Here is a 27,995-nt window from a genome sequence, read left to right as displayed (position 1 = left end):
ACTTCATGGCGTACCATTTCCGCGCTGCAAGGGGATTGCAGTACATGCTTTTGGCATGTGCACTAGAACGAGCGAAAACAAACTTTCCAAGCAAGGTCTCGCAATACGATGCTATTCCTGTTCCGCACCCCGCGCGAGAGCGTGGAAACCTTGGTTTGAAAGCGGCTCGCTTTCAAAGGCTTGAATAAGTACGCATCGGTATACTATTATTTCTCACATCTCGGGGGGCCGATGAAAATAGGTTTCCAATTAAACTATTTGTAAGCCCAGCAATCAACGCATACTACTTATCCCCACGTTTGCATCACCTGTTCGCGTATTAGCAAACCATATCCCGTAGGAGCACTCGAGCAGACGACGCTCGGGCGCGTGATTCCTCTGAGCAGCGCCACCAAGCGACAAATAGTGGATATATTGTCTAAATGAATAAGAACACATTTAAAGGCCACCGTTCTCGTCGTTTCAATGGCGCAATGGATTAACACCACGCATCTCTTCACTGATGCTACTTAAACATGCGTTCGACTCCTGTGTTGTATTCTTTTTTTCTGAATATTTTTGTTTTGCAATTGCCTTCACTGTTATTATATCCTGCCTTCAGTTAGTGTATTTTACCTTTAGGCGCGTTTACAGACACCTTTAAGTAACAACCGGTATGACAACAGTTACACTAAGCAATTACCTTCCCCATAAACATTTCCTGCCTCGGTGAGTGTATGTTACCTTAAGGTTGCGTTCAGAAACATCTTTCAGACAATCTCCATTTACAGTGAGTGTATATTACCTTTAGGTTGTGTTCAGAGAGATCTTTCAGCAACAATCGCCTTTTAACTCGCTGAAGGCGTCGTCTGCTCCAGTGCGCCTACGGGATATGGTTTGGCAATACGCCACCTGTTCATACGTGCTGCACCGGCTCCGCCGGCAGCCAGTTCTCAGAGGTATGACCGCGTCTCGTCGCTATTTATGCGCTAGGGTCGCGGAGAAAACGTTGACCTGGGTTCCATATTGGTGCTGCGTCGTGCTCACAAGGAATCACTGTCGATGACACGATTGCCTCCATGCGTTTATTAACGTCGTTAGTTGGCTCTATTTCAGTATGTCCTTCCAGAACTGTCCAAGCTACGATGGGTGCAGAAACGACACTTCGAAGTTACGGAATATATTGTCAGCATAAATTGTCCGTAAAGCATATTGAATGGACATGCTTTAAAACGAGAATTTTCGAAAAGCTATTTCAAATCAAACCTTAACGTAATGCGCTGTTTGCCAATTATAGCGATCGCGACTCTTGAGTATGCTCAGATACCGTTTACCACACGGCGACGCGCTTCGAAACGCAAAACAACCTAATGTTGGTATCTGATTTTTTCGTTTATTCACCGGTCATAAATTGCGCACCGGACCTTTATTTAGCCTCATCGCACCTGCAGAAACTTCTGTGAGTGTTAAATTACATTTATGTTTTTGTTTCGGGCAATGATTTTGTCAGTCGTTTCCAGGCCTGAATAGCTGAATCGGTTCGCTGAAACACGGCCTGTCTCGCCTTCTCGAGATCAGCCGTGGCTGTAAAAAATAGTTTAAGTTCGGAAAACTAGACGGCGCCACTATAGGCCGACGTTGCTACAGTTACTAAATAGAGAAGTTCATACCACGACTTCTTTTACGTAGGATGAACTAAAATTGCGGATTTGATAAGCAACGTAACGTTACTCAAGAGGCTATTCTGAAACTTCCTAAAGTTTTTCAGAGTTTGGTACGCAGACAGCATCTATTCGCACTCTTTTGCATCATCTTCATACGCCGAGCTATAGTGAACCGAGTGGACGACGTGCACACGACGCAGCGCGGAGCAACATGCTTAAAGCTCCGCCGTGATTGGTTGCATAGAGCTCCTGCCTTCTGAATTACTGCAAGGAAGTGATGAGATAAAGTATACCTTGTGCCTTTTCATCTTTTGAGGCAAGTGACTAGAGCTTGGAAGCTTATGCTCGGCGATAGAAAGCTCAGTCATTCTCTTCTGCGGATGTCGGGGAAAAAATAATAAACCAAAAGACAAGCATCCCGCGGATCAGACAGCCGCTGCCATGCCATAGAGGAGGACACTTGTCGCACTGGCTAGGCTCGACTTCGGTTCAGGCCACACTACCCTCACCGCTCTAGCAAGACTGAGGTTCGACGTGGGAGAAAGGATTCCAGCAGCGAGAGCAGGGTCCGTGGCAGTGAACAAATAGCGGACAGCAAACATTCGGAACAGTAGTCTACGGGAAAGCTCTTGCTGGAAAGCGACCATGAAAAGCGACAATAGAAAGCGACCATAGAGAACGACCATGGAAAGCGACCATGGAAAGCGACCATAGAGAGCGACCATGGAAGGCGACTATGGAAACTATCCGTGCAAGTCAGCCGCCACCGCAGACCCATCGGCACATGCCAGCTATTTAAATAGTTTGCCCTTTTTGTTTTCTTTGGAGCGGTTGCAGCCGTGACAACTACACATCAACTGCTGACTCTAAACCGGAAATTAAGATATAAATAATGTAATCCGTTAACAGCCTTGCAATGCAATGTTCTTTTTTTTTTTTTTTACAGTGCTTTGTTTTGCATTCCCACTTCTTCAGTAGGGCGAAGCACGTGAGAGAAAGTGAATCGCATTTATCTCGTTTTAGAAAAAGATGACAAACTGAAAAAAATAATTATTCCGCGAATATTACAATCATTAACCAGAAATGCGATAGCCCAAGTCTTTCTCGCCGCATCGCACGATAAACGTACGGCTGGAATCCTCCATTCTTCTCCGACCCCAAGTCTTCCACATCATAATAAAGGACTGTAACGGATTTTGACTTGAAGAACGAATGTGGGTGAAAAATAAACTGCTGTGTAACTGTGCATGCCTACATGACTCTCTAGAACTTAATATAGCTCAAAATCAAAACAATAAAAGAGCAGCACTTAAATTTCGCATTACCGAATTCCGTTATGTCAGTGCACGTTTATTTTGTTTTTCACCTTGCATCTGCAATCGTCCTTCATCCTTGCTTTGCCAAGAAAGTATGCGTTCCGGAATGGCCGATCTGTGCTATTTTTCTTGTAGGGGCGAAGCGAAATTCTGTGGTAGCACCTTTTATTTCCTATCGTTCCTCTCAAACGCTGCTGAAACCCCTGCGGAACGTCGCAATCGCGGAAGTATGCGTTCAAACTCTGGAACAATGGTCGAAGTTGCCACGTGCGCATGAGTTAATTGCAGATCCGGCACATCCGGCAACGCACTGTAACTTGAACTGCCACATGCGTGGCAGTGTGTTCTGGTGTTTGTACTATATCATGCATGTGTAAAAATTGAAGAGAATTTCCTATGGACAGCGTGAGAGGTCGACATTCTTAAAAGCGCAGAGCAAGGTTTCGGTAATGGTCGAGACGACTAAGCTGCAAGCGAAGCTGATCGGTTCGCTCTACTTGGCGTCGGACTTCCACTGGAAGTCACAAGCTTGCTAAGTTTATTACCAACAGACTGCCATACCTGGGCTTCGATTCGACTAACCGCTCTAACGGTTACTGTTGTTCAGTTGGCAATAAAGCGCGGTGATGCGTTTTTTAGCATAACGTGTTGCTAAATCGTGCAACCAGATATTTACCTTATCTTCCTCCTTTTAAAGAAAGACTGGGGTGAGGAGGAGAGGGGGGGGGGGGGGGGGTAAATTCTGCTACTCGGTTTCTATATCATTTGCTTTGCTTTTTTTTTTTTTTTTTTTTGACAAGCTATATTACCACAACGCGCAGTGGAAGGCTACCTGTACAAAAGAGCCATCTTTCATCTCGCCTCGCGTCGACCATATTCAAAAGGTGCTGTTCCCCACTGTAGAACAATGACCTGCTCTAATTCCTTCCTTCCTAAAACATGCAATGACTGGAACCATCTTCCACAGGCAGTTAGATCATCGATCCTGCGCGTTTCAGAGCAGCATTAACCGCAATGTTGAAATCTGAATAATCCCTAGTTGTTTGAAGAATTTATTTTGGATGTTTTTCTTTGGTTGCCTTTTTTTTAACCATGTATACTATATTCTTTTTTGTTTAATTTCGTTTTGAGCCATTTTCAATAGCATCGTTTTGTGTCACGCTTCCTCTTGTACTTGACTGTGTTTTGTTTCACTGCTCCAACCCCCTCTGTAATGCGAAAGCCTTGAGGGTACAATAAATGAAATGAAATGAAAAGCGCCACCTGTTACGGATAGAGGCCAGTTTGAAACGAACCAGCTTGCAACGGAAATTGCAACAGCAGTAAAGTACGCCACTTCAGTAAGAACATCCGGAGGGGCTGAATCATTTTTGTAAACACCTGCTGTTGTAGAGGGAAAAAAATGGGGTCATATCATTTCAGTCTACGCACGCATTCTGGTCTACCAAGGGCGGACACGCATCAGTGAGGAATAAGTTAAGAGCAAGTTGGATCCCTTTCGAGCTTCACTTGGATTTCGGGTCTCGTGCTCTGCTACCCTCGACTCACAGATCGGCCACCATGAGCCAAAATGGGTCCCTCGCAACGCAGGAGCCAAGGACTGGGATTAATGAACCGCTTTGCTGCGAAGACAGCTTTCCCGTTAAGAAGACAGCGGTAAGTATTAGACGACGATATTGGAGCAGCCTACTTTCTACTTTAGAGCAAATACTAAATGGTCGTATGTTCTCTTGAGGTCCAGAACGTATACAGTGTGATCAATTTTATTCAAACATTTAGGGCATGTGAGTTTGGGTTCTAAATTATTATTTGAGTACCTTTTGCAGCAGTACGGAGTAGTATATTATAAGATTTCAGAAGTGCAACAAAATAATAGAAAATTGCCTTCTGACCGACTCTCAATATATGTGCTTATACGTGATTTATTCAATATTCAATGACGATTTACTTTACCACATCTATCTTTCATTCGTATTGCGTTGTTAAATAAGATAGCACTGGCGTCCATATTTTTTTAGACGTCGTCAAAGAATGTAAAATAAAGGATTTTGGCTTAAACTTGAAAGCTGGTCCTAAAAGCAGCTGAGAAAGATTTGGTGATCTAAATACTCGGCTGGGCTATCGGTTTTGACCAATATATTGCAGATATTTGCCTTTGCACGTACGGAAACCAATTAATTTTAAGTAAACGCCTAGAGGCAGTGCGTCTTGTGTATGACTGCATTTATAGGTTGTTGTAGCAGCTGCAAAGTGATCTAAGGATGATGGGTGTCGCATTGCTACTGATGATATTCAGATACAATGAAGGGCTGTATGCGCAGCCGACCACGCACCTAACAGGAACACTAAAGCACGTGGCCTGGGCGTACGGTCTTCGTCAAAATAAACAGGCCAATGGATCTGCTTCTAAGCCCTGTATCAGGGTTGCTGGAAGAATTTCTGGAATACATAAACAAAAGAAGGGCGGCAAAGACATTTTTCGTCACCTGTCAAACTGCGAATGCTAAAGTTTAGGAACAAACCTTATTAAAGGAGTAAGAATAAAGCACCTCGATAAAGACTGTACATTAGCGGAGCTGAGCGTTGGCCGCTGGGTACAAGACCACGCTAAGGTAGATGAAAAATGGCCGTTGCCATCATCCACCCTGGACCAGGCATAGTATAGCGAGAGCTACACTGGCCTCAATCTCGCCATTTCGCCGTGCCTGTCAGAAGAAGAAGAAGACGAACAACAAGAAGAACAACAACAAGAAAAAGAAGAAGAAGAAAAAGAAGAAGAAGAAAAAGAAGAAGAAGAAAAAAAAGAAGAAGAAGAAGAAGAAGAAGAAGAAGAAGAAGAAGAAGAAGAAGAAGAAGAAGAAGAAGAAGAAGAAGAAGAAGAAGAAGAAGAAGAAGAAGAAGAAGAAGAAGAAGAAGAAGAAGAAGAAGAAGAAGAAGAAGAAGAAGAAGAAGAAGAAGAAGAAGAAGAAGAAGAAGAAGAAGAAGAAGAAGAAGAAGAGTTGGCACGCGCTGCCAACTTGGGCCTCACCTTTCGTAAGTGAGGGTAATATCATAATCAGCCTTCTGAAGCCTTTGCATTCACGTTATCCCTAGGCGACTCAGGGCCGTTCATACGGCTCGGTTAAAGTGGGGCGTTATATGTTGGCGGATAGCTTACGCTATCCCATCATCGCGAAAGTGGGAGTGAAAACAAAGAGAAAGAGGTGCTGGTAGAGGAGAGCTTCGAACCACCGCGCAACAGACGCTTTCGTCTCAGTGTACTTAATGGTCAAAAGTGCCCCCTATGGCATAATAAAGCTGAATGCATAGAGTAAACTACTATGTGCAAAAGCCATGCCTTTACTTTCAAGCCGAATTTGAGCGTAGCCATGCAGATAGGTCTCGCGTATCTCCAGGTTTAGCCACAAGCTAAACTATAGCTAATTTTTTTCTGTTCAGTTGGGTTTCACGGCACATAAGCAACCAATGCTGCCATGCAGTAAGAAGAAAAAAATTGTGTTCTTAAATGGAATGTATGTGTTAAACGCTATAGCTGTTTAAACACTGTCTTTCTTGTAGGAATCGAAAACCACATGATAAGTCTGCACTTGCATGTTTTTCCTTAAAGTAATCAGAGGTAAAAGAAACAGTGCGATTACACAGTATAGTAAAAATGCTTTGTTCGTATAGTTTAGAGCAAGTTTAGATCCTTTAATTAAAATGTTGTTGACTGAGTGTATCTCCACATTTCTCACAGGTAGGTTTATTTTTCATACGTGAAATATATGTAAGGTGTGCACATGACACGAAGGCTATATATTATCACTTCCAAGAAACATTCCTGATGAGTGCTCGACTTCCATTTTCCAAGAATAGATGTTACCGAGCGGGATTTATCGTTTACTTGGTCATTCAACATAAATTTTCAATCATTCCTCAGTTTTATTATAAAGCGACGTTGGGTATTGTAAGATACTATTGGGCACATGTTATTGAAACGGTCTATTTTTCCAGTGCGTAGCGGAAATTGGCTTTTAAAGTTTTACGTGCATTTGCGCATTAAAACCAATAGGCTTCATCTTTTAAAATCATTGAGAGGGTACTGTGTAATACAGTACTCTTATGTAATACTCTTATGTATATATTCATAGATATCGTTTAAACCTCTGCGGCGTAGCAACATTTTAATATCAAGTTTCCCCGCGGTCAGAAAGAGTAATTAAAATCGCCATAAAAACCAATGAAGCGCGTTTTTTGAAAATAAATAGTAAAAAGATTACTAGCAACCTGTCGAGGAAGAACCTGCGGATAGTTCATTTTATTTCACTCAGTGTCGGTCATGCGTTACAGAAAGGGACAAGCAGTGAAAAGGAGACAGTAAAAAAAAAGGGGACAAAAACACAAGCGCGGCTCTACCACATGAAAATCAATAACATCCTTGAATTTGTGCGTATCCTATATAGAGACGACGAAGGGGTCCACTGGTTTGAATTCGACATAGCTTGGGTACGAATGATTTTAAAAGCTGGTTAGTCCTACGCTGTACAGCAAAAGAAAGGTATACGTGTTTCTGTCTTCCGGTGGATAAATATAGCGTCTAATATTTTTTTCCATTTGCTTTATTGAATTTAAAGGTATTATTTCAATCAGAGTTTTTGCAGTTCTTTTCTCTGTCGACACACAGAGTAAACTTCCCAGACAAGCATCAAGAAATAAAACACGCTAAGGTATATTGAACAAACAAGAGCCCTATTCTGTCTTTCAATGAAGTAAAGCTGTGTTTCAACCCTCCAGTTTTCCTCCTTGTCGCCATCGATGGCCCCGAATTACAGCCACGTATGCGTGCTCTCTACACACCACAACCGTTCTATGAGACACTGGTCGCATTCGATATCCTTCGTTATCGGTCCGATTCCGCAGTGACTGTGCCCTTGTTCGAAGCAACAATTGCATCCCCCTCGGCACAATGCATGGCGCCTTCACGACTCGAGAAAGAAGAAATCAAACGCCGGCTGGTAGGGATGGTCATGCCTACCGGCTTTGAGGCATCATACTACTGCTTGAACACAAACTAGCCGAAGCTAAAAGTGATGTCTACGCTGTACCGTTCCCTTCAGAAAAAAAAAAAAAGGGGGGGGGGGGGGGGCACCCTTTGAAGACTTCTCTATCGACAGTGCGATCAGCCTATCTACTAAGGCAAGCACTCGCGATGCACCCTGCGTGAAGCTGTTGCTTTCCCCTCATCTTCCATGTCCCCGTTTCAACAGATACGCTCTTAAGTTGATACTAACCGGATCTTCGTCCATTCTCTTCGGGGCGGCAGGAAATAATACCACAGCTAAAACAATTTGCACACAATATGAACGTATAGGTGAGGTTCGCAGACTTTAATTGCAGCCAGTGTTTAATCATGGACAAATGTATTCGCCGTGAGGAAGAGGTAAGAATGTCTGTTCCTCAGCTACGAAGCTGCAGAATAGAAGCCATAGAAGCTGGAAGCTACGAAACTTTCGAAATTCGCAGCACAGTACTTTTCCCTTGCAGAACCCACATCCGCTTCCACAAAGCTCGGTTGTAGCTTGGGCAGTAGCCATACTTTCTGGCCATATTACTACAGTATAATGCTCAGTTCTAGGGCAACGAGGAAGAACCTATTCTTGCAAAAAACTGCATGAGAACTGTGAACAAAATATTACGTGCGAGAAATATTTGAGCTTTACGAGAGGATGACCTTTTTACTTAAAGCTGAAAATTCATTTCTGTCATCAAAATGAAGGGCTCATTTTAAAACTTCAAACTTAGAGTTAAATGAACATTTTAAGCATTTCGTGGTTTTTTTTCAGCCGATGCATTTCACAAAAAGTCGGCACATGAGGTGCTTTAATGTTCAGTTACAAAGGAACCATTCGCTGCCGGAAGGCGACATGTAAGCAATTCCTTGTACATTTTGTATTGATAGGGCCATTGAAAGGCTCCCGTTTCTTCACAATACCTTCTTTATGAGCCAACACACCCTATTGTCTCCTTATTCTCAGTGCTTTATTCGAACAGGAACAAAGGAGGTTTTTCCACTCGCGGAAATTTCTATCCTAACTTAAATGTGTTTATCACCCAAACAAACCTTGACTATTCCCCCATTGTATTGGGCATAAAGACAGAGGCCATTATCATCTGAATCAGCTGAACAAGCGGAAATGACAGGGACAGGAAGCGGACGGAGAGGGGAAAGAAATAGGAGAGCGGCAAGGTGAAATTACAATTGTGCGGGCACGTACAGTCGTCTCTAGTTAATACGACCCCGTTATTATGGACGACTCTCATTACGGGTAGTTTTTCTGGAGACCAAACGTATTCAATATAGTTATGCCTCGTTATTATGGAAAAACACTGTCCGTTCACTGGATCAGGGGAAAATGCGAACCTCATAAGGGTCCATGTATTCTTGTCGCGTCAATATGGGTGGCTAAAAGAACAAAGTGTCTACTTCCCTAAAAAGATGTTTTATTATCAGCATTCGTGAGAGTACACCTTACGAAAGACATTAAAAAAGTGCAGATGACTGAGCGATGACCCTCTTGCTTTGTGGTTTCATGCTTTGCAGTGTGAAGTTGCCCTGTAGATGCAGCTTTCTATTTTTTCTATTACATGAATGGCTGGGTACAATTTGTTTTTCTGCTTGCGCCACGTAGAACACTGCATTTAGAAGCTTTCGGCTGTCCCAATATTGATACATGCAGGAGCGGTTCATGGGATGTTGGCAGTTGTAGTAGAAGTGAAGTCATTTAGACACATATGAGACGCGAAAGATATCGCAGACAAACAGATGCGTGAAGACGCACCCCCTTATTTCAAGCATGATGATGACCGAGATAATGTTTGATTTAACCTGCCATTCGACATAAAAGCTGACCAATAACATATGGGTTTTTTTTATAAATATTTTTAGCGATTCACCATTACGGACGCCTCGCTTTATCCACAATTTTCTAAGGGACTAAGGTGTACATACAAAGTAACGATTTGCGATTGTGCTGAACTCCACAAAATCTGAAAGCTGTACGTAATAGTGCGTCGCCCATCCACCATTCACCGAGCAGCTCAGTAGCCTGAAACTGCAAGTGTGCGGCAATTGCTCGTACATTGCCCGCGCGTTTCCATCTGGTAGCAGCTGCTTGCGCGCCGCGTGTAACTCGCCCGGCGCAGAAAAGCACTCGCATCACGCCTGACCGCGGACGCACACACGCCGAGGATGAAGCGCGTTACGCACACAATATTGCAACATTTGAGAAGATTCGCACGCGACGTACCTTGGCATGGCAGTAAAAAGATTAGCTGTGGTTTAGCTTGTGGTTAAACCTGGAAGTACGCGAGAGCTATCTGCATGGTTACGCTTGTCCGGCTCCAAAATAAAGACATAGATTTTGCACATAGTCGTTTATTCTATTGTTTCAGCTTTCTTTAGGCCTTAGGCGGCACTTTTCATCATTAAAGTGCGATAAGACGAAAGCGTCTGTTACGCGGTGGACTTAAACCCTTTAGTATACGGCAGCTCTTCCTCTCACTTTTCACTCCCACTTTCCTCCTTTTCCTTACGACTCGGTAAAGGTGTCCGCGGAGAACTGTTGCAGATACTACGCTTTTTTTTTTTTTCCTGTAAACCAATTTGGAATTAGTAATAGTTAGTGACTAGTTATTATTTAGTACTGCTGAGGCGCCAGCTGTGCTACTATCATCCTCATGCTAAGGAAGGAGAATTGAGATGCGATACTCACGAGGTTGCGGAATGCGACCTGGTTAAATTGCTCGAAGTACTTTCGTGCAATAAAAAAAAATTCCGGGCGTGGCGCAACTGATAAAGTGCTCGGATGGGGATCCGAGGGATGGAGGTTCGATTCCCGGTGGAGATGTTATTTTTTTTTTTTTCATGAGGCGGTGCCGCCAGCTATGGCGGTTGCTAGGCAACGGCTCAAGGTCAGTGCGACCCCGCCCAATGTGTGACTGCCGTGCTGCCGTAATGTAGCTGGCGCTACAAAACCAAAATGCGCATGGTACGCTGTACACAGCGGCTGGTAAGACAGCACCCTGCTCTAGAGCTGTAAATAAGATTCCTTCGTGTCATTATTATGTTTTTTTTTTTTTTTTTTTGTTCTCTTGGTGCTCTCGTTATAGATGAAGGCGAAAATCGAGGACGGCATCATCCACTCGCCCTACACCGAACTCAGGGTGCCGCCTGTCTCACTCTTCTCCCTCCTCGCTGAACGAATGCGGAGGCACGGAGACAAGACGGCTATAGTAAGTCTTCCCTATTCTCCCTGTCCAACCGTTTTCCCCCATTCTATACTTTATTACCTCTCGTATTCACTAACCCTTCCAGTTCTCTGCCATACACCGCCGCCAGCTTTCGCCACATGCCACCCTTCTCGCAAAAACCGTTGTTGCAGCAGCAAATACTCTGCCACTAATTCATGTTCACGTCTATCTATAGTGGTGTGTAAGACAAGACCTTTTGTTTCTTCCCAGGCGTTAGGAGTCATTAAAAGCAAATAAACTTCTGATAATCACTTATCCGCTCTGTCATTGTGCAGACAAGCTTTGGATTAGGTTGAGTCACGTTTCTATTTTATGTACTCAATATAGAATCGTCTACTAGAATATATCTGGGCCGTAAGTAAGATGAAAACTTTGCAAAGCTGCTGTGCATGAAGATTTTGTCTTCAGCGGTATAAACAGTAATGAATATACGAATGAGGATAAAGTTAAGTATAATCTGAGCTACATGCCTCTCTTGGCGAAGCGCTACTCGCCTACAAAAAATCTCGCCGAGGCATGACGGATACATAAAAAGTACTGTAGGAGCCCCCCCCTCCCCCCCCCCCCCCCTCCCCCCCCCCCCCCCCGCCCCCGCCCCCGTCTCCCTCGATAAAAAAAGAATGGAATCAGGCAGAATTTATGCAGTTCCTCGCTGTTGGAAAGCACCGCACTGCGTGCCGGCACAACACTATAGACCGGTATACAACTTTTGAGGACCTTTAATTTTTCAGGAAGAAACCTGCTCAGGAAGAAACCTATGTATGTGCTTGCTTTTCCGTCAGGTGTACCAGGATAAAGCTGTGTCACACGGCGAGCTGCTGCAGCGTTTTCGCTGCATTACGGCCGGTTTGCAGTCAATGGGTGTGGGCAAAGGAGACCGCGTATACGCCCGTTTCCGCAGCCCCAGCCCCGATGGTCTGGCAGCCCTGTGCGGTGTTATGTTCTCGGGAGCTACGCTCATCATCGTTGGAGAGTTCACTGAAGGTGAGAGCGGTGCACAGTGATTGATGCTCTGCGTGCTCGTGCGTGCTCGTGTCGCAATATAAATCCGATTTCAACGCCATCTCAAGCTGCTAGAAGCAATACCTCTGGCTGTAAACCAAGCGCCTATGCAGAAAATGGTGGCCGCATCGTTATGAAGTGTTATGAGAGCACATAATAAGCTGCGCATATCGATAGTTCGATACTTCGTGCTTTTCACTCTACTTGAGGTTGTATTAAACTCGCTTTCAACTATAACAAGTTGACTTTAGCTGTGAAAAGCAAAAATTGTGGGGTTGCGCGCCTTGGTATACGCAGCCAGGTCTGCTCGGATATGCAGTTCTGTGGCGGATTCTGACCGCTGATATTTACTACAGATAAAACAAACCGCTTTCCGTTGCACTGACTCGAGCATAACTGTGTCACTTCGTGCATACGGTGTCCAAACGATATTCGCATATTTTAAGGTTGGCCGGACAAGAGCCTAGTGCACCAGCAGCTTATTATGCATGTTCGTTGTTTCGTTGGTTATGTTTGCACGTGTGTCTTTGGTCCACAGTCTTGTGAGATATAGACGCTTAGGAATTTCTTTTCCCTCATGGTTTCCGGAAAACCTTTGCACTGGGCTAGTTGGTATTCATTCATCTTGGCTTAAAGGTTCGCTAACAAAATATTAAAAAGTTTGGTTTGGTTTCGGGGGTTTAACGTCCTAAAGCGACTCAGGCTATAAGAGACGCCGTAGTGGAGGACTCCGGAAATTTCGACCACCTGGGGTTCTTTAACGTGCACTGACATCGCACTGCACACGGGCACCTTGCTTCTCGCCTCCAGCGAAAAGCTGCCGCCGAGGCCGGGATTCGATCCCACGTCTTTGGGAACAGTAGTCGAGCGCCGTAACCACTGCGCCGCCCCGGCGGGCAGAATATTAAAAAGTGACAGCATGACACACAAGCGCGAACTAGCAACTACACTTCATTTCCATCTTCCCCAAGATCAATGAGGATAATATAAAAATAAATCAAGAACTTCTCGGTTTGTTTGTTTTTATTTATTTTATTCTCTGTTATACTAGAGAAGATAAAAATGAAGTGCAGTTCCTAGTTGGACAAGAATGCTAAATTGGGCGAGTTGGTGCATTCGCATTTTAGGAAACGTAGCGCCAAGAAGACAAGGACAAAAAAGAAGGAAACACACACGAGCGCTTACTCACAACAGAGTTTTTATTAGAAAAGCTAACAGAATATATAGGGTACAAAAAATTATCAAATACATGTAATTAGCGAAGCTTCCATTAGCGAAGCTTCCATTAACTTAACAAAAGTAGAAATTACATACCTTGAATCAGTGGTCAAGTAGTTTATTCACGTGTTTGTTTTGTTTTTGTTTGTTTTTTGTGTATCTTTGCAGACTTGCCTTTTTCCACATTTTTGTCAATTTTTGTCAATTTCACCCCTTTATTGCATGTATTTGATAATTTTTTGTACCCTATATATTCTGTTAGCTTTTCTAATAAAAACTCAGTTGTGAGTAAGCGCTCGTGTGTGTTTCCTTCTTTTTTGCCCTTGTCTTCTTTGCGCTACGTTTCCTAAAATTCCTAGTTGGCGCTTGTGTCGTGTGCTATCCCTTTTTAGTATTTTTATGGAGGCTAGAGCCACGATGGTACTTTGCTAGCGCAGCTCCAACTCAAGATTTCTGATGTTGTCAATATCATAAGGAAAATTTAGTTTTAATTTTTTGTTTGTTTCATTGGTATCACGATTGTCTTATCTAAGTGAATGACCGTTTGCAGGCTATTACTCTACTGCACGGCGTTGTTAGGGGCCACATTTAGCCGTGCTTGATTTTATTTATTCTCTGATAAAGCCCACAATCATCTCCGAACATACGTATCTTCAAATCCACGTGGCTTGCTAAGTCATTGATGAGCGAAAGGAAGAGAAAAGGGTCTAGTACTGCTTCCTGCTGTACTCCAGAGACAACGGTTACAGTGTTGTAGAAGCTGTCATTGTATTGCACGAATTGTCGGTGCTCTGACAAAGAGTTCCATTTGAGACGAAGTACGTGATTGAGCTTAAAGTGCAATTTAGCTTGCAATACACGGTCGAAAGCCTTCAACTCGACAAGGAAAATAATATATCTCTAGAATTTTGGTCACTAATGTCCTGGACTAGGTTGTGAAATACTTCTACTAGTTGGATGACAGTGGATAAACCTACTCAAAAACTGTGCTGATTGGGATGAATAATGTCTTCCGCCTGGGCGTATTCTTGGAGGAATTTTAATATTATATGCTCTAGAATTTTAGTACAAGTATATATCAGAGAGATTGGCCTATAATTGTATGGTACTGTTGAGTCACCTGACTTATATAGACAGGAACAATTTTTTATGGGCAAAGCTTTGTTTTCCCCGAACTTTCAAATTGTTGCCGTAATCAACGAATAGGACAGCGTTCTTCTGACAGCACTACAATAGTGCGAAGAAGTACGGTGGTGAGTGGAAGTCACGGATGGAAGTTTTTTTTCTGATTTTCACTGCCATTGTCCACTCCCTGCGGTGTGTCAGCGGATGCCTCCATTGAACACTTCAAAGACTTTTTTCCGCTAGCGTAGTCTTTATTCCTTGAAAGCAAGCGTTTGTATGCAGGAAATGTACCGTGCACGATGTCATCGTGCGCCGATCCCCCGGCGCTTTACGTTGTTGAGAAGCCTGAGAACCGTCGCGATTATGGCCCTATATATCGCTAAGCCAATCCCATAGTAGCTTTCGCTGTTTATTACGGTAGGCGGCATCTTTAGCCACACCGCTCTTTTATTTTTATTAGGAGCAAAAATCCTATTCAGGGATCCTCTGTACGCTAAAAGCATGCCTCGTAAAAAGAACACAGTCCTACCCACTTCAACGTCTCACATGATTACGATCCTCACGCGCTGCAGCGGAACACCTGGCCAGCATCCGGAGTTTGAACGTCACTCACCTCCTGACCGACGCCGACACAGCGGACAAGCTCATTCCACTTCTTCCGCAGCTCAAACTGAAGGTGATCAAGCTCCGTTCCATTCATCAATTGTGACACATTTCGGTCAGTAGCAGAATATAACCAATCTTACTGGAAGCGAACTAACCTTCAGGCCTTGAGCCCCTAAATTAAGATATATTGGAAAGGATGGGCCGATATCGAACGGCTAGGAGGAAGGAAAGATAGGGAAAGAGCGGAAGCAGGGAGTAGTCCTGAAATCAGCAAGGAGTAATTCAGAAACCAGCGAGGAGTTATTTAGGTAATATAAACCATTTGTACGTATGGCTAGACACGAAATGAACCATGGTATTGACGATTTGAAGAATGCGGCCGCCCCTTGCGCATGCTTAGTTGCAGAGCGGCAGTTGAGTTTGAGAGCATTCTATAACACACTTTAAGTCCTATAATTATCTTACAATGCAAAGCTTTTGAAGCGTTGTAGAGTACGCAACGAGTGGTACGTATTTGTCAAGATTGCCAGCTGGATAGCACGTACTGTCTAGGTAGCGAGCCAGACTGGTTGCTTCACTTTCTTCCAAATATACACATAGAAGCACCGAATGCTCAGTAATATTGGAACTGTTTAGGTTTCCACAAGTGGGCAGAGCACGATTAAGTTACTGCATGCGTCAGGAAGCTATACTTGCGCATTCATCTGCAGCGTGCTGTTGATAAAGTCGAGCATTTTAGACTGCCAGACTTCTTCCTATTTTACTCCAAATAAAAGCAGCATTCACCGCGATGCTTCCGACTGTTAAAGGATGCCTACTCGCCGAGTGGCAGTACAGAATCATGAGAAGGAGAACAGCGATCATGACCAACTGGAAATACGCATTAGCGTACTCATTCCCCAGGATTCAATAACCGCCAAGCTCAAGAATTCAAATATTATATACCAAACTTATTCAAGCAGTGTTTCTCAGGCTGATAGCGACATAGCAAAAGAAGCTGGCTTATTTACAGAAAAGGCAGGAGTATTTATCTCTGCATTGAGGGTACCGGATAACGTAAGAAATGAGAAAGCGATAATTGACCATGTAAACGAATGGAGGTGTAAATAGAAGTAGGGTGTGGGTGTGTGCTCAGGTGCATCGTCGGTTAGGAACAAAAATTGGTCGTGGTTATCTTTGTTAAACCAATTATATGTGAAAGCACAGGAGGCTGTTGTTTCAGCCGTGCACAGACGTCACATGGGGGTCGCTGCGTCATGTGGGAGAGGCTTCGCTGCGCTCTCCGAGATCAGCTCCTGTGCAACGGTGCACTTGATCGCGGATACCAGTATAGACCCTGTGCTTGTGGCGTCATCTGTGAACCGCCGCGGCAAATGGCTTATTTTGCACTGCTTAAACATGGCTATAGCGTGAGAAAGCACGCGCCGCGGCGGCTCACTCGTCAAAGGGCAGTAATCTATTAGTCCTGTATAAGCGCAGTTGAACTACTGTCTCTGACGAGCAGGTCAGTAATTGTATCACTCCGCTGTCCTCCAGGGCAAGCTATCCGTGGACGACGTACCAGGCTTTGCGTGCGTCTCGCCCCTACAATGGGGGGATGACGAAACCTTCCGGGACGAAGTGGGCCATGAGGACGAAGTAACGCTGATCGCCTACAGCAGCGGCACGTCCGGCATACCGAAGAACATCGAGATTCCGCGAAGATCTATACCCTACTGCCTCGCTGCTGCCGAGTAAGAGCGCGTAACGTGTTGTTGTGGCTCTAACATTGCAATGCGTCCGGGCACTTCATTTCAAATTTAATTTTACTGCTAGCCTTAACGGATGTCATAATGTGCGTGCGTGGGCGTGCGCATAATTAACTTGCAAACCACTTTTTGCTGTTCCTACATCAATTATAAGTGCTAGAGTTGCGAGCTAGGCTATCATTTAGTAAAATGTAGTAGTTTGTTTCAAGCAAACTGCAAACAGTGGGAATTAACGCCCCGAGGTGACGTTCTTCAGCGGAACCTAGTCAGGAAAGTCACCGCACCGTAGGGTGTAGAGTTCGGAGTAGGGATGCAATAGGGTGAAGGGGAATGTTGAATGATGTAGCCCATTCTCCATTTTCTGACTACGCTTCGCTGCAGAGCCACAAAACTTTGTCAACGAGAATAGTTCGGTTACTGCTCACAAAAAATAGCAAGGTGAGAATCATATCTTGTTTCATGTTACCTGAATGTATCTGTCATACGTATTTTCTGTTTTTATTTCTTTTTTCTGTTTAGTCGTTTCTTAGTTTGTTTGTTTTTACTTATTTGTACTCATTGTTTATTTATTTGCATTGCTTACCCAGTGTGTCCCACCCGTTCACGTCTGATGACGTCTGTCTCACGGGCGCTAGCATCTGTACCTACATCGGATTAACGTACAGCCTGAAGGGACTCTACTGCGGCGCCACCTTCGTGATGATCGAGGAAAAGCGGCGCCTCACCGGAATTCTGGACACAATAAAGAAACACAAGGTGCCAGGCAGCCCATCTCTTAAGGCCCAACTAGGAGCGATACTTTCTGTCCGCAACATTTTCTCTTCTATGTTATTCGTCGCATGCATCTGGCCACCTTTGCTTTAGAGGTCAGTGGGTGCAGTGAAACAGCAGATGCAGTGCAAAAGGACCAAAATAGCAACCAGTCACAAATATCACAAACTTCACTCTCTCAAAGTTCGGCGCACTGTGGCTAAAACTGCGAAGATTACAATAAGGTAGGTGAATGTTATGTTAAGAAGAAAGAGGCCAGCAAAATATAACTGGATCCTTGCAGTAAGCGGAGAAATCGTGGCAAGTGTCCATACACCCATGCAGGCTCACATTGTGGAAGCATGTCGCGAAAAAACTTCGAGGACACTTTGGCTACTAAAGTGATGAAAGGCGAAAGCTTGAATGCTGCATTATGCTACGCGACTGTTGCGCATGTAGCGATGAATACTGCTACGAGTAAAGCGAGCGACTACTCTTTCACATTCTGCGAGTGCATTTAATCAGTGAATTCTGCTTGGCAACGACGAGATCGCACTCCTTGTATCTCCGCAGTTGCTCTAAATTTACTGTTGTGTGGTTGCTTTTACCGGGTGCGTGGCATTAATTAGTAGTGAATCAATTAATTGCGCAACTGGCACTAATTATGAATATCGAATAAGTAGTAATAATTAGTCATTATTTATTGGGAAGTAATTATTCATAAATACTAATTAGTAATCATTATTTATAATTCACACTTTTAGTTATTTGTTAGTCATTTATATAAGTGATTATTGACTGCCATATGGCCATATTAGGCATGCATCCGCGCATACTGTGGTTACATTTTTGCTTACACTTTTGCTGACGACAACGATGAGGCAATGAAGGCTTTCGCCTTAAATGTGCGAGTTTTTCCTGCGTCTATTCACACAATACCGAATCGGGCTGCACAGGTGACGTGGTACATGAGCCCACCGCTTCGAGCACTGAGCTTAGCGTGGCAAGTGCGGGAGAGCGGCTGTGGTGCGCCCCCTTCGCTTAAGAGCATAGTGCTGGCGGGGGCGCCCCTGACCGCTTCCGTTGCCCGGGAGGTCGTGACCACACTGAAGCCTGAAGAGTTGCGCAACATCTATGGAACCACGGAGACCGGAGGGAACGTGACTGTGCCGCCCCGAGGGGAGTGCGCCTACGACAACGTTGGATTTCCACTGTGCGGACACAGAATCAAGGTGAGCGCGTTCTTGCGGTCAGAATCAGGTACAAAATCTTAGACAGAGAATTGTTCTAAATGTGCCGCCAAGTCGAGGAAGCACGTGGAGCCATCTAGGGGGCTTGCTCGACTCTAAGAGTGCATTTAAGTGAAAAGGGGGTGAGAGCCGCCCTCTCCAACACCAGTTCCTTCACCACTGTGCATTCGGGCGCACACATTGGATAGCCAGCAGCCGGACTAGGTGAGGGATAGCGACAGAAACTGAGGGCGAAAAAGAAAATGTGAAAATTGAAAAGATAACATTCGAACGCTGAGGCGTTTACGATATTTCATGAGACCGCATTAAACTACCGGATCTTCTTAAAATGCGTCGTCGACGTTTTGAGCGAAAATTCACGGGCACGGCCCTGACATGCAGTAGCCGGAAGGGAAGCCGGGCAGTGACTAGTCTTTGGATCGTGTCACATCACGGGGCCACATTGCATTAAATTGGCAGGCGCTGCCGATTCGGTGTTCACCTTTTAAGATGGGAGGGTAAGATCGGAATCCAGGTCCCTTGCATCCCGAGTTGGACACGCTGCCTCTGGACCACGCAGGCACATTCCCACGGCTTGGATGAAGCAGAGCTACTTCAGGGGATCGTTCACATAAAGCGGTAGCTTTCGACTGTATACGCCATTGAGTATGTGTAGGATAACAGAGGCACAAATTGAAATATCACTCATTGTGCGAGTGGCAAAGTACATGTACGCGAAGGCGGATCAGTGTCGCTTCGTACCCTTGAGGAGCTTAAGTGTATCCGCACTTTTTTTTTTTTTTTTTTTTTTTTTTTTTTTTTTCAGATAATTGACATGGACTCCGGGGCTGTTTTGGGGCCCATGAAGGAAGGTGAAGTACTGGTTCATTCTCCCGGCGTCATGAATGGCTACTACAACATGCCGGCTGAAACAGAGGCCGCTTTGGATTCGCAAGGCTGGTTCCACACAGGTATAGGCATCGCGTTATCTAGCATTTACGACGGGTTTTTGAAGTTGTTTACTGTTCTCTGCGCCCACTGATCTTATGCTGAACATGTGACAAACAACTTCTGTATTCCACCAGTGAACCACTGCCTTAAATGTGTTTGGCAATGCAAGCGAGTGTAGTACAAGTGATGCTCAAAATATGGAAGGAAAGGGAATCCCTGAGCCACCTGTTGCATTTTATCAAAAAGCTATTTCTGTGAAATTGAAAAGCACACGCCAAGGCCGCTCATATAATTTCCATTATATCAATGTATCTTTGCTCAAGTAACATATTTAATTTATGAAACTTGTCTAAATCTTGTATAATTGTAATCACGGGTATCTAGGAAAATATAGCACCTGTCGCTCGTGCAGATTTCAAAGACTGCCATATTTCTAGCTTGTCTATAAGTAAACAGAGGACGGCATCCTGTTTCTCTCTAGTCTAACACGCAGGGTAAATAAGGTATATGAGAATCGACACCTCCGTATCATCTCCAATTAGTTCTCTTCTTCTTTATTGGACTAGGCCAATTGGATGTAGGAACAACACATATTTCCTCTCCAGTTGTTCGATTACCACAGCTTCTTGCCTTTATTGAATACGTTACGATAAGCACAACACTCACTACGAAACTCCATTTTTCGCATAAATGCTTCTATAGTGCTCCGAATTCTCCGGTGTTTATATAATTGTTGTAGATAGCCTTTTGGAAGGCATCATACCTGGGGCTGCAAACAATTTCATAGCGCCAGTGCTGTTGCTCATGTCCACTGGTGTTCGCTGACAATTTCAACGGATCACCGTTTCTTAGAGACTTCACGGCGAAACAGTTTCACGCCTTTTATTGGCTTCTTGCTGTAAATTATATCTGAATATTTATTCACTTCAGGAGTATATATATATTTCCACTGGTGTGTATGCGCAGACTACCCTACTGTGTCAAATGCGTACACCGTTTCAAGCGCCATGATTTGCCTCTATATAACCAGAAGTGCTCTTCGTTAAGTGAGATAGACTTAAAAGGATCAAAAACCATCCTCGTCTGAAAAATACCACTGCCTCTCTCGTAATCGCGATTATACTTCAGCATGAAATGTTTACAGGCATATCATGCTGTCGGCAGGGCAAGCAGTCTTCTGCTCTGGCATATAGCTCGCAAATCGATCTCGTTCCGCAAAACATTTCCAACCTCTCCTTTCATCAAGCTCTATTGCTCGACTTAAGCAGCTGTGACGGTGACGGCTTTAAATGCGGAACGATGCAGAAGCATACGCGGCCACGATGCGGCGCAGGCCTTACAAGAATGTAAGATATGCAGGGCCTTCAGGTATTTCTCGAAAGTGTATACATCCGCTTGCAAACAGAGGGAACACCATCAGCTGACACCACAGCACAGTGAAAGACGTGTTTCCATATGCCCGAATGCCCATCGAATCGGTGCCACCTCGACCGCCGGCGTCGGGCAGTGTTTTACGTGCCTGAATGTGTGGAACCGTGGTGTCATCCCTGAGGAGAGTGCGGGTGCCTTGGAGAGAGAATTCATCTCGGTAAATTTGCTTCAGTGTCCGGATGTTCACAGTTTCGGCTCCCGAATGACAAAAATTAGTGCCCGGATGACGACAAGTCGCTTACTGGAGACGAGAAGTGTGTGCCGTGTTGTTGGCTTTCCGTTTTTGCTCGACATCACCCAAGCTCGCCGACAAAGGGACCTAAACGCATTTCATGATTAATATTTGTGTCTTTGATTTGTGGGCTTGTTGTTTTGCGACTGAACCCTGTGATGTATGAGGCAAATAAGCAGCTGAGGACTGCGGAAGAGTTTCATTCCGCTAGTGTTCTTCGAAGTTAATCAAAATTTAAATACGCGAATGTTTTATATAGGCTTCAATTGGAGTGGAATAGCTGGCCTTGTTACGAAGTCTCTAAACGTCATTCAAAGGTGCGCTCATTGTGTAGAGGAGAATAAAATTCGAATTAACACTCGGGCACTCGATTTATAGAGTGCTTACAGTTGAGAAAGCATTGTAAGGAAATGAAAATGTATATTCCTGCAGTACTCTAGTCTAGCAATGATAAACAGTGCTGACTTACATTAGACACATATCGCACACAATACCCACGAAGTATTAAACACGATATTAACATGTCAGCCTTCTCGTCGGTAGTGCATTCAGCAAGTAGGGCGAATCACGTTTTAAATTTCTTGTTTTGCGTATCCATCCAAATAAAGTCACCGTAGCCCGAAATCGTAACCGCGACCTACTTCGCAATAGCTGAGTTTAAAGCGTTGTGAACCAATCGCGCGAGCGTTTGCCCTGGAAAGCTCGAACACGGTGCGCAGGCGACGTCGGCTACTACGACGAGGACGGGCGGCTGTACCTGGTGGACCGAGTCAAGTTCACTATGGAGTGCCTTGGGAGGAAAGTGAGCCCCTGTGAGCTGGAGGACGTGCTACTGTCACACCCCGCCCTGGCCGAGGCAGCGGTGCTCGGCGTATCCAGAGAAGACGTGGAAGAAGTCGCGGGTGAGGTGCCTGCCGCCATTGTAGTACCTCGACGAGATTGCGAGACAGGCTTGGAGCAATTGGCCGAAGAACTGAAGTCGCTCATTGCAGGTGAGTATACGTACGCAGTCATCTTGTAAGACGGGCACTACGAGTCGGGTCGAGATGTTGAAGTTCGGATGAAAGCATCTCATTTATACAAAATGCGATGGAATTTCTCCGGAATTGCTGAGTAGTCATATAAGTCTAAGAGTGTGGAAGGTCGCAAAAAAAAAAGTTACAATGCCCATACTGTCACATATCAAAACCAGAAATGTCTGAGAGTCATCATCATCATCAGCCTGACTATACTCACTGCAGGGCGAAGGCCTCTCCCATATTTCTGCACTTAACCCGGTTCTGTTCTAGCTGCATCCACTTGACCCCCGCGAATTTCTTAACCTCATCCGCCCACCTAACTTTCTGCCGCCCCCTGCTACGCTTTCCTTCTCTTGGAATCCAGTTTGTCACCCTAAGCGACCATCGGTTATCCTCTCTTCGCACTACATGTCCTGCCCATGCCCATTTCTTCTTCTTAATAGAATGTCGGTAACTTGAGTTATTTCTCTGACCCACTCTGCACGCTTCCTCTCTCTTAATGTTACCCCTACCATTTTTCGTTCCATAGCCCTCTGGGTTGTCCTCAACTTAAGTAGAACTCAATATTGCGCAACAACATGCAACCTGTGACAACATGCAACCTGTGACAACATGCAACCTGTGACAACATGCAACATCCTCTGACAGTAACAACATGCAACCTGAGCTTTCCACCAGTTTGGCTGATATCTGACAAAGACTTGATGCTCTAGCTCGGCCGCCCATGCAGCTCAATGAAGTGAAGCAGTCAATCTAGCTGCTGTGAAAAAAAGGGTGAAATACTTGAGCGACAGGCCAAACATGACAAAGAAATTGCTAGCTTGAGGAAACGCATCAGTGCACTGGAGACTTGTGTGGATGCTAGTAAAATTTAATCCTTGAAGATGACCGTGCATGAATTTAAATGGCGTAACCGTAAACTGAACCTTGAGGTTCATAGCATACCAGTGACAAAAGATGAAAACCTTGTGGAAAAGGTAAATGATGTAGCGAAATCTGTGAACTTGCCAGAACTTGCATCAAATGAAGTCGAAATCGCTCGCAGGCTTCCGACTAAACCAGGAAAGCTACCCGGGAATAGGGTACATTATTCACGACTTTCAACGAGACAACTGTGGTTTCAGAACCGAAGTGTTGTAAGTGATTAAAATTCAGATGTATTTAGTGCTTAAAACATGACGCGTCAAAGCAGAGAGGCGCTGCGCTGTGCAAAGGATTGAAAAGCCATCAGTGATTGTAGTTCCGCCTGACACCGCAACGGAAAGGCGTTTGTCAGAAGGAAAGAACACGATTATGCAATCACTATTCGTTGTGCAGCAATCTCGAGGAACTGCGAAACAAGTTATGTGTGTAAATAAGGAGCCCTAGCTATCTTTCTCTATGTCTTCTTTTACTGCTCCAATACATCTTTGTGACCTCTACAATTATATTAAGCATGACAACTTGCAGTGCTGTACTTATATTCATCTTACTCTCAGGTCAGGTAGGAACAAACACGACGAACGATCTTTCCTTTAGTGCAGTTGAAAATCGTTTCAGTGTTATCATGTTTTCTGAAACTTGGTTTACCTCTCAGGAGGAAGTATATACTATTCCTAAATACAAGTGCTTTTATATGAACCCTTCTGCTAGGTCGGAAGAGGGAGTTTCCGAGTTAGTTTCGGATGCTATGTAATAAAAAATGGTTCGCAAATTTTATTGTATAACACCTTATTCTGATATTTTGTCTATGCTATCGTTCACCGCTAGTAGTTCTGCTAACTTCTTTGTATTTCTGAATTCATTTTTATAATTCATTCATGCGAACCAGTATCAGTTAATTTTAGATGGTGATCTCAACACTGACATGCTGTCCAACATTAACATAGCAATAGATTTCAAGTCTTTGCTTAACATTCACTGCTGTGAAAATGTTCTTGTATCACCCACACAGGTTTTCTTGGGAATCTGAAACACTCTTAAATCTCTTCATAATTAAATTTAAACCGGGTAACTTAACATCAAGTTCAATTGCGTGTGCTCTAAGTGGCCTTTTGTAAATTTTTATATCTGTCAGTCAGACCGCAAATTCCCGACGGCAGGAGGAAAAAACGTTTCTTTGTCGACTTGTCAACGACCACGCACAATCTGAACTCATGGGGCGCCTTTCAACTGGTAGCTGGGAAGATTTTTTTGAACAAAGAAGCCCTGATGAAGCCTATAGCAATCTTTTTTTTTAGCAAGCCTTGGGTTGACAAATGTATACTGCGGTTACTGAAGGAACGAGACAAACTTTACAAACTATTTATACAAAGCAGGTCTCCTGAAGCATTGAAAAAGTTCTAGAAATTCAGGAACTTTGTCACTAAACCCCTTACTATTACTAAAAAGGACTCTTTCTTAGACCCCATTAGCTGTTTATGCAGCTTTTTTCCTGGCTTCCTCGCAACTTCCAAATAGACATTGAACTTTTGGACTTTGAGCTTTGAAATATGTGGCAGATCTCGTCGGGTTTTTACATGTTACCACCTCATCCAGATGTGGGAGTTTAAAAATGGGCTAAGTCCGAAACATATGGCAAGATTGGACAAAAATGATCGTATTAAGAATCTGAACAAATATAAGATCAATGCAGATATGTCATACCTGCTCATAACCCGGCTTGTCCATATTTTCATATAAATCGAGGTATGCTATTTTTCGTACGGTTGATCACTCCAGAACCTTGTGTATATCCCGCGCAAGGCAGCCTTTATTTTTCTGTGCTATCGGCCTGCAGCAATAAAACACATATGTCACTCCGTGCGAAACAACCTAGAAGAAAGCATAGCACAGAATATTGCTGTGATAAGAATTATCCCATCTCGTCATTGGCGAAAAACTGTTTTTCGTGTTCTGGCTGACAACTTAAGTTCGCAAATGATATCAAAATCTAATGAAGAAAATATTTGCGGATAAAACATTTTCACGCATAACTCTAAATGTTTTACTCGAACAAAGGACATCATGCTTCCAGATATGGTGACTTAAAATATTTATTTTCAACCGCAAGCTTAAGAAAATCCTGAGAAGTGTACAACCGGGGGGCTTTGAGTTCTTTCATTATTTATGCTGTCGTCGTACTTATTCTACCGATTTCCTCAGATTTGCTAGATAACCGAGAGACCGCTGAAAGTATTTCGAAGTTTTAAAAATTCAGTTCTCGCCCCGCCCCTCAACCCCCCCCCCCCCCCCCCCCCCCCCCCCCCACCCTTCTAAAAAAAAATCAATTATAAACATGAACAAAAATGCTTTTCGCAGCATATTTTGCACTGTAAAGGGAGTTATTCCAGCGTTGCTTCATGATTGCGCTTCACTGCGGTGTACGCGGCTGCCAATCTAAAGAGGCAGAGAACAAGCACTCCAATAGCTATGTTGCATTGAATTTGGACAGTGTTCTCTGGGGCACAATCTCAAAAGAATGAATATCAAGCCGTCACCGTGCGTCGCATCACGACGCGCAGTGCGGTCGCTGAAGAGCCGGACGAAAGGTGGATGCCGCCTCGCTCCTCAGCCCCCAGCTGCCTGAAGCGCTATCAAGTTCGGGTGCCGTTTCCAGCGTGCGCACCACTAACGTGTACAGTAGGGAGCCTACATCATTGCGCCGCGGCGCCCGTTAAGTTGGGCGTCGCGGCAAGTCTCATTAAGACTTTATCGCTATCAATTGTGCACTATAGACTTTCACGGTACTCAGTCAACCAGAATATTTCAGGTATGAAAACATGGACGCCCAGGTCAGCAAACCTTTGAACATGCAAAGGTACAAATCATCCAATACAAAGAGGACAGGGGAGCTGTGTTTGTGTAATCTTATCGCTGTGAAAACTCTCATTGCTTGTTCAAAAAGCTTTGCATAAAAGTAATTGAGTTTAAGCCATTATATACAAAATTCCAATGTATTTTACTTAAATGAAAGATTCATCTACGTACGTGCAAAATTATTTCTACAAACAGTTCTTTTGACTTCCTTTTGCTATCGTCCTCGAACCATGTCCACGCCACGAAAAATTTTTTTTTCGCCGTAAGCCACCTATGAGACTGTCCACCGTAGTAATATCATGCACTAAGATTTTTTTTCCTGCACGATATCGAAGATAACCAATTGAAAACTTTAGTTTGGCGTGAAATAACAAAGATTGGAAGTGATACGGGTAATCGTGACAATAAACTGGGGCAACAAAACTACGCTTAAAATCTACATATGTGCTGACTTGTCAATATTTGAGCCGCACTATTACTTGACACGGCCCCATTACCTTCGCCGCAGCACAATCGTTCAGAGTTTCTTGCAAAGAATTACCTTTTCGACTTAATTGTAGCGCCTCAGTGGTGTTGTTTTTTGTTTTTTTTTTTTTGTTTTTTTTTTTTTGTTTTTTTTTTTTTTTTTTTTTTTTTTTTTTTTTTCAAAGTTCTGGAATTTGAGTCCGGAGGTTTCTGAGAATGCCGAGTTCTTTCGAAGAAACCGACATTTAAAAATTCCTGCAACATCCACTTGCAGTAGTTCGAGCTGCGAATTACATTTTTAAGCTTTAATTTATGGCTGAGATCACCCGCGGCTGAGACCTTCTGGAATTTTCATTAGATATTCAGTGAACTGGAAAGAGCATGCTGTACCTAACATGAATAGCCACAAAGTTAAAAAGCATGTTGGGCTCAACTTTGCGGTAGGCCATATAGTGAACCTCGGTGCGAACGCTGCAAAACATAGGAAGAAGGGTAGCGGGAGTCGTTTATATTATAAATCTCGTTTATTTTATTTTTATTTTTTTTTGGTGCTGCTGCTTTGTTTCTTGGTACTTGAGGTTCTTGAAGAGGTTCTTGAATAGGGGAGGGGGGGGGGGGTGAAGAAATTGGGGGGCGCAGCCCTATAACTGTCTCCTAGTACAGATTAGGGACCACCGCAACGGGGCTGTGCAGGGGAGGGGTAAGTGGAGAGAAGTGATACATAGTAAGGGGGAGGGATGGCAAAGGGGGGCGGGGGAGGGGAATTAAAATTGCATTGCTTGGTGTAAAATTGCTTGGTGTAAAGATATACTACTACTAATTGCTTGGTGTAAAGATATACTAAAGATGGTGTAAAGATAGGCTTGGTGTAAAGATATATTGCCTGGTGTAAAATTGCTTGGTGTAAAGATATACTACTACTAAACTGCGGTGTGTACGCTAAAGGTTTGACTAAACATCCCATTGTTTTGTTGCTGTTTTTTTTTTTTTTTCAGCGCGGCTTTCCAATTGGAAGCGCCTTCTCGGAGGAGTCTACATTGCGGATGCCATACCCAAAACCGAAACCGGAAAGATTCGACGGAGCGAGTTGCCCATGTTAATCCTTTCGCTGCGTAGAATCGACCGCACATCTTAGCCGCCCTTGAGAAAGATAGAGGGACGTAGAGATAAAGTAAACGGTGTTACTGCTTCTCC

At 44.0% G+C, this 27,995-nt stretch overlaps 1 protein-coding gene across 1 annotated transcript; it reads left to right on the top strand.

Moving 5' to 3' along the window:
- Positions 1–4,519: 4,519 nt before the first annotated feature.
- On the top strand, positions 4,520–27,936 carry LOC146199259 (uncharacterized). The gene is made up of 10 exons (XM_084592084.1): positions 4,520–4,615; positions 11,108–11,230; positions 12,031–12,232; positions 15,166–15,269; positions 16,736–16,932; positions 17,535–17,703; positions 18,654–18,929; positions 19,753–19,897; positions 22,260–22,532; positions 27,797–27,936. The coding sequence occupies exons 1-10, from the start codon at positions 4,520–4,522 to the stop codon at positions 27,934–27,936; spliced, it is 1,725 nt and encodes a 574-aa protein (XP_084448210.1).
- The last annotated feature ends 59 nt before the right edge of the window (positions 27,937–27,995 follow it).

Source organism: Amblyomma maculatum, chromosome 2, assembly GCF_055883805.1.
Source record: "Amblyomma maculatum isolate TAMU_Amacu chromosome 2, ASM5588380v1, whole genome shotgun sequence".
NCBI classification, from domain to species: Eukaryota; Metazoa; Arthropoda; class Arachnida; order Ixodida; family Ixodidae; genus Amblyomma; species Amblyomma maculatum.
The sequence above is the reverse complement of the archived record's forward strand: the minus strand, read 5'-3'. Positions and strand labels throughout refer to the sequence as shown.

Excerpts from the sequence above, each read along its gene's own strand:
- LOC146199259 (XM_084592084.1), top strand. The coding sequence starts at position 4,520 with ATGAGCCAAAATGGGTCCCTCGCAACGCAGGAGCCAAGGACTGGGATT. Across the intron at positions 4,616-11,107 it reads TTCCCGTTAAGAAGACAGCG|ATGAAGGCGAAAATCGAGGA; the intron begins GTAAGTATTAGA and ends CTCTCGTTATAG. Across the intron at positions 22,533-27,796 it reads ACTGAAGTCGCTCATTGCAG|CGCGGCTTTCCAATTGGAAG; the intron begins GTGAGTATACGT and ends TTTTTTTTTCAG.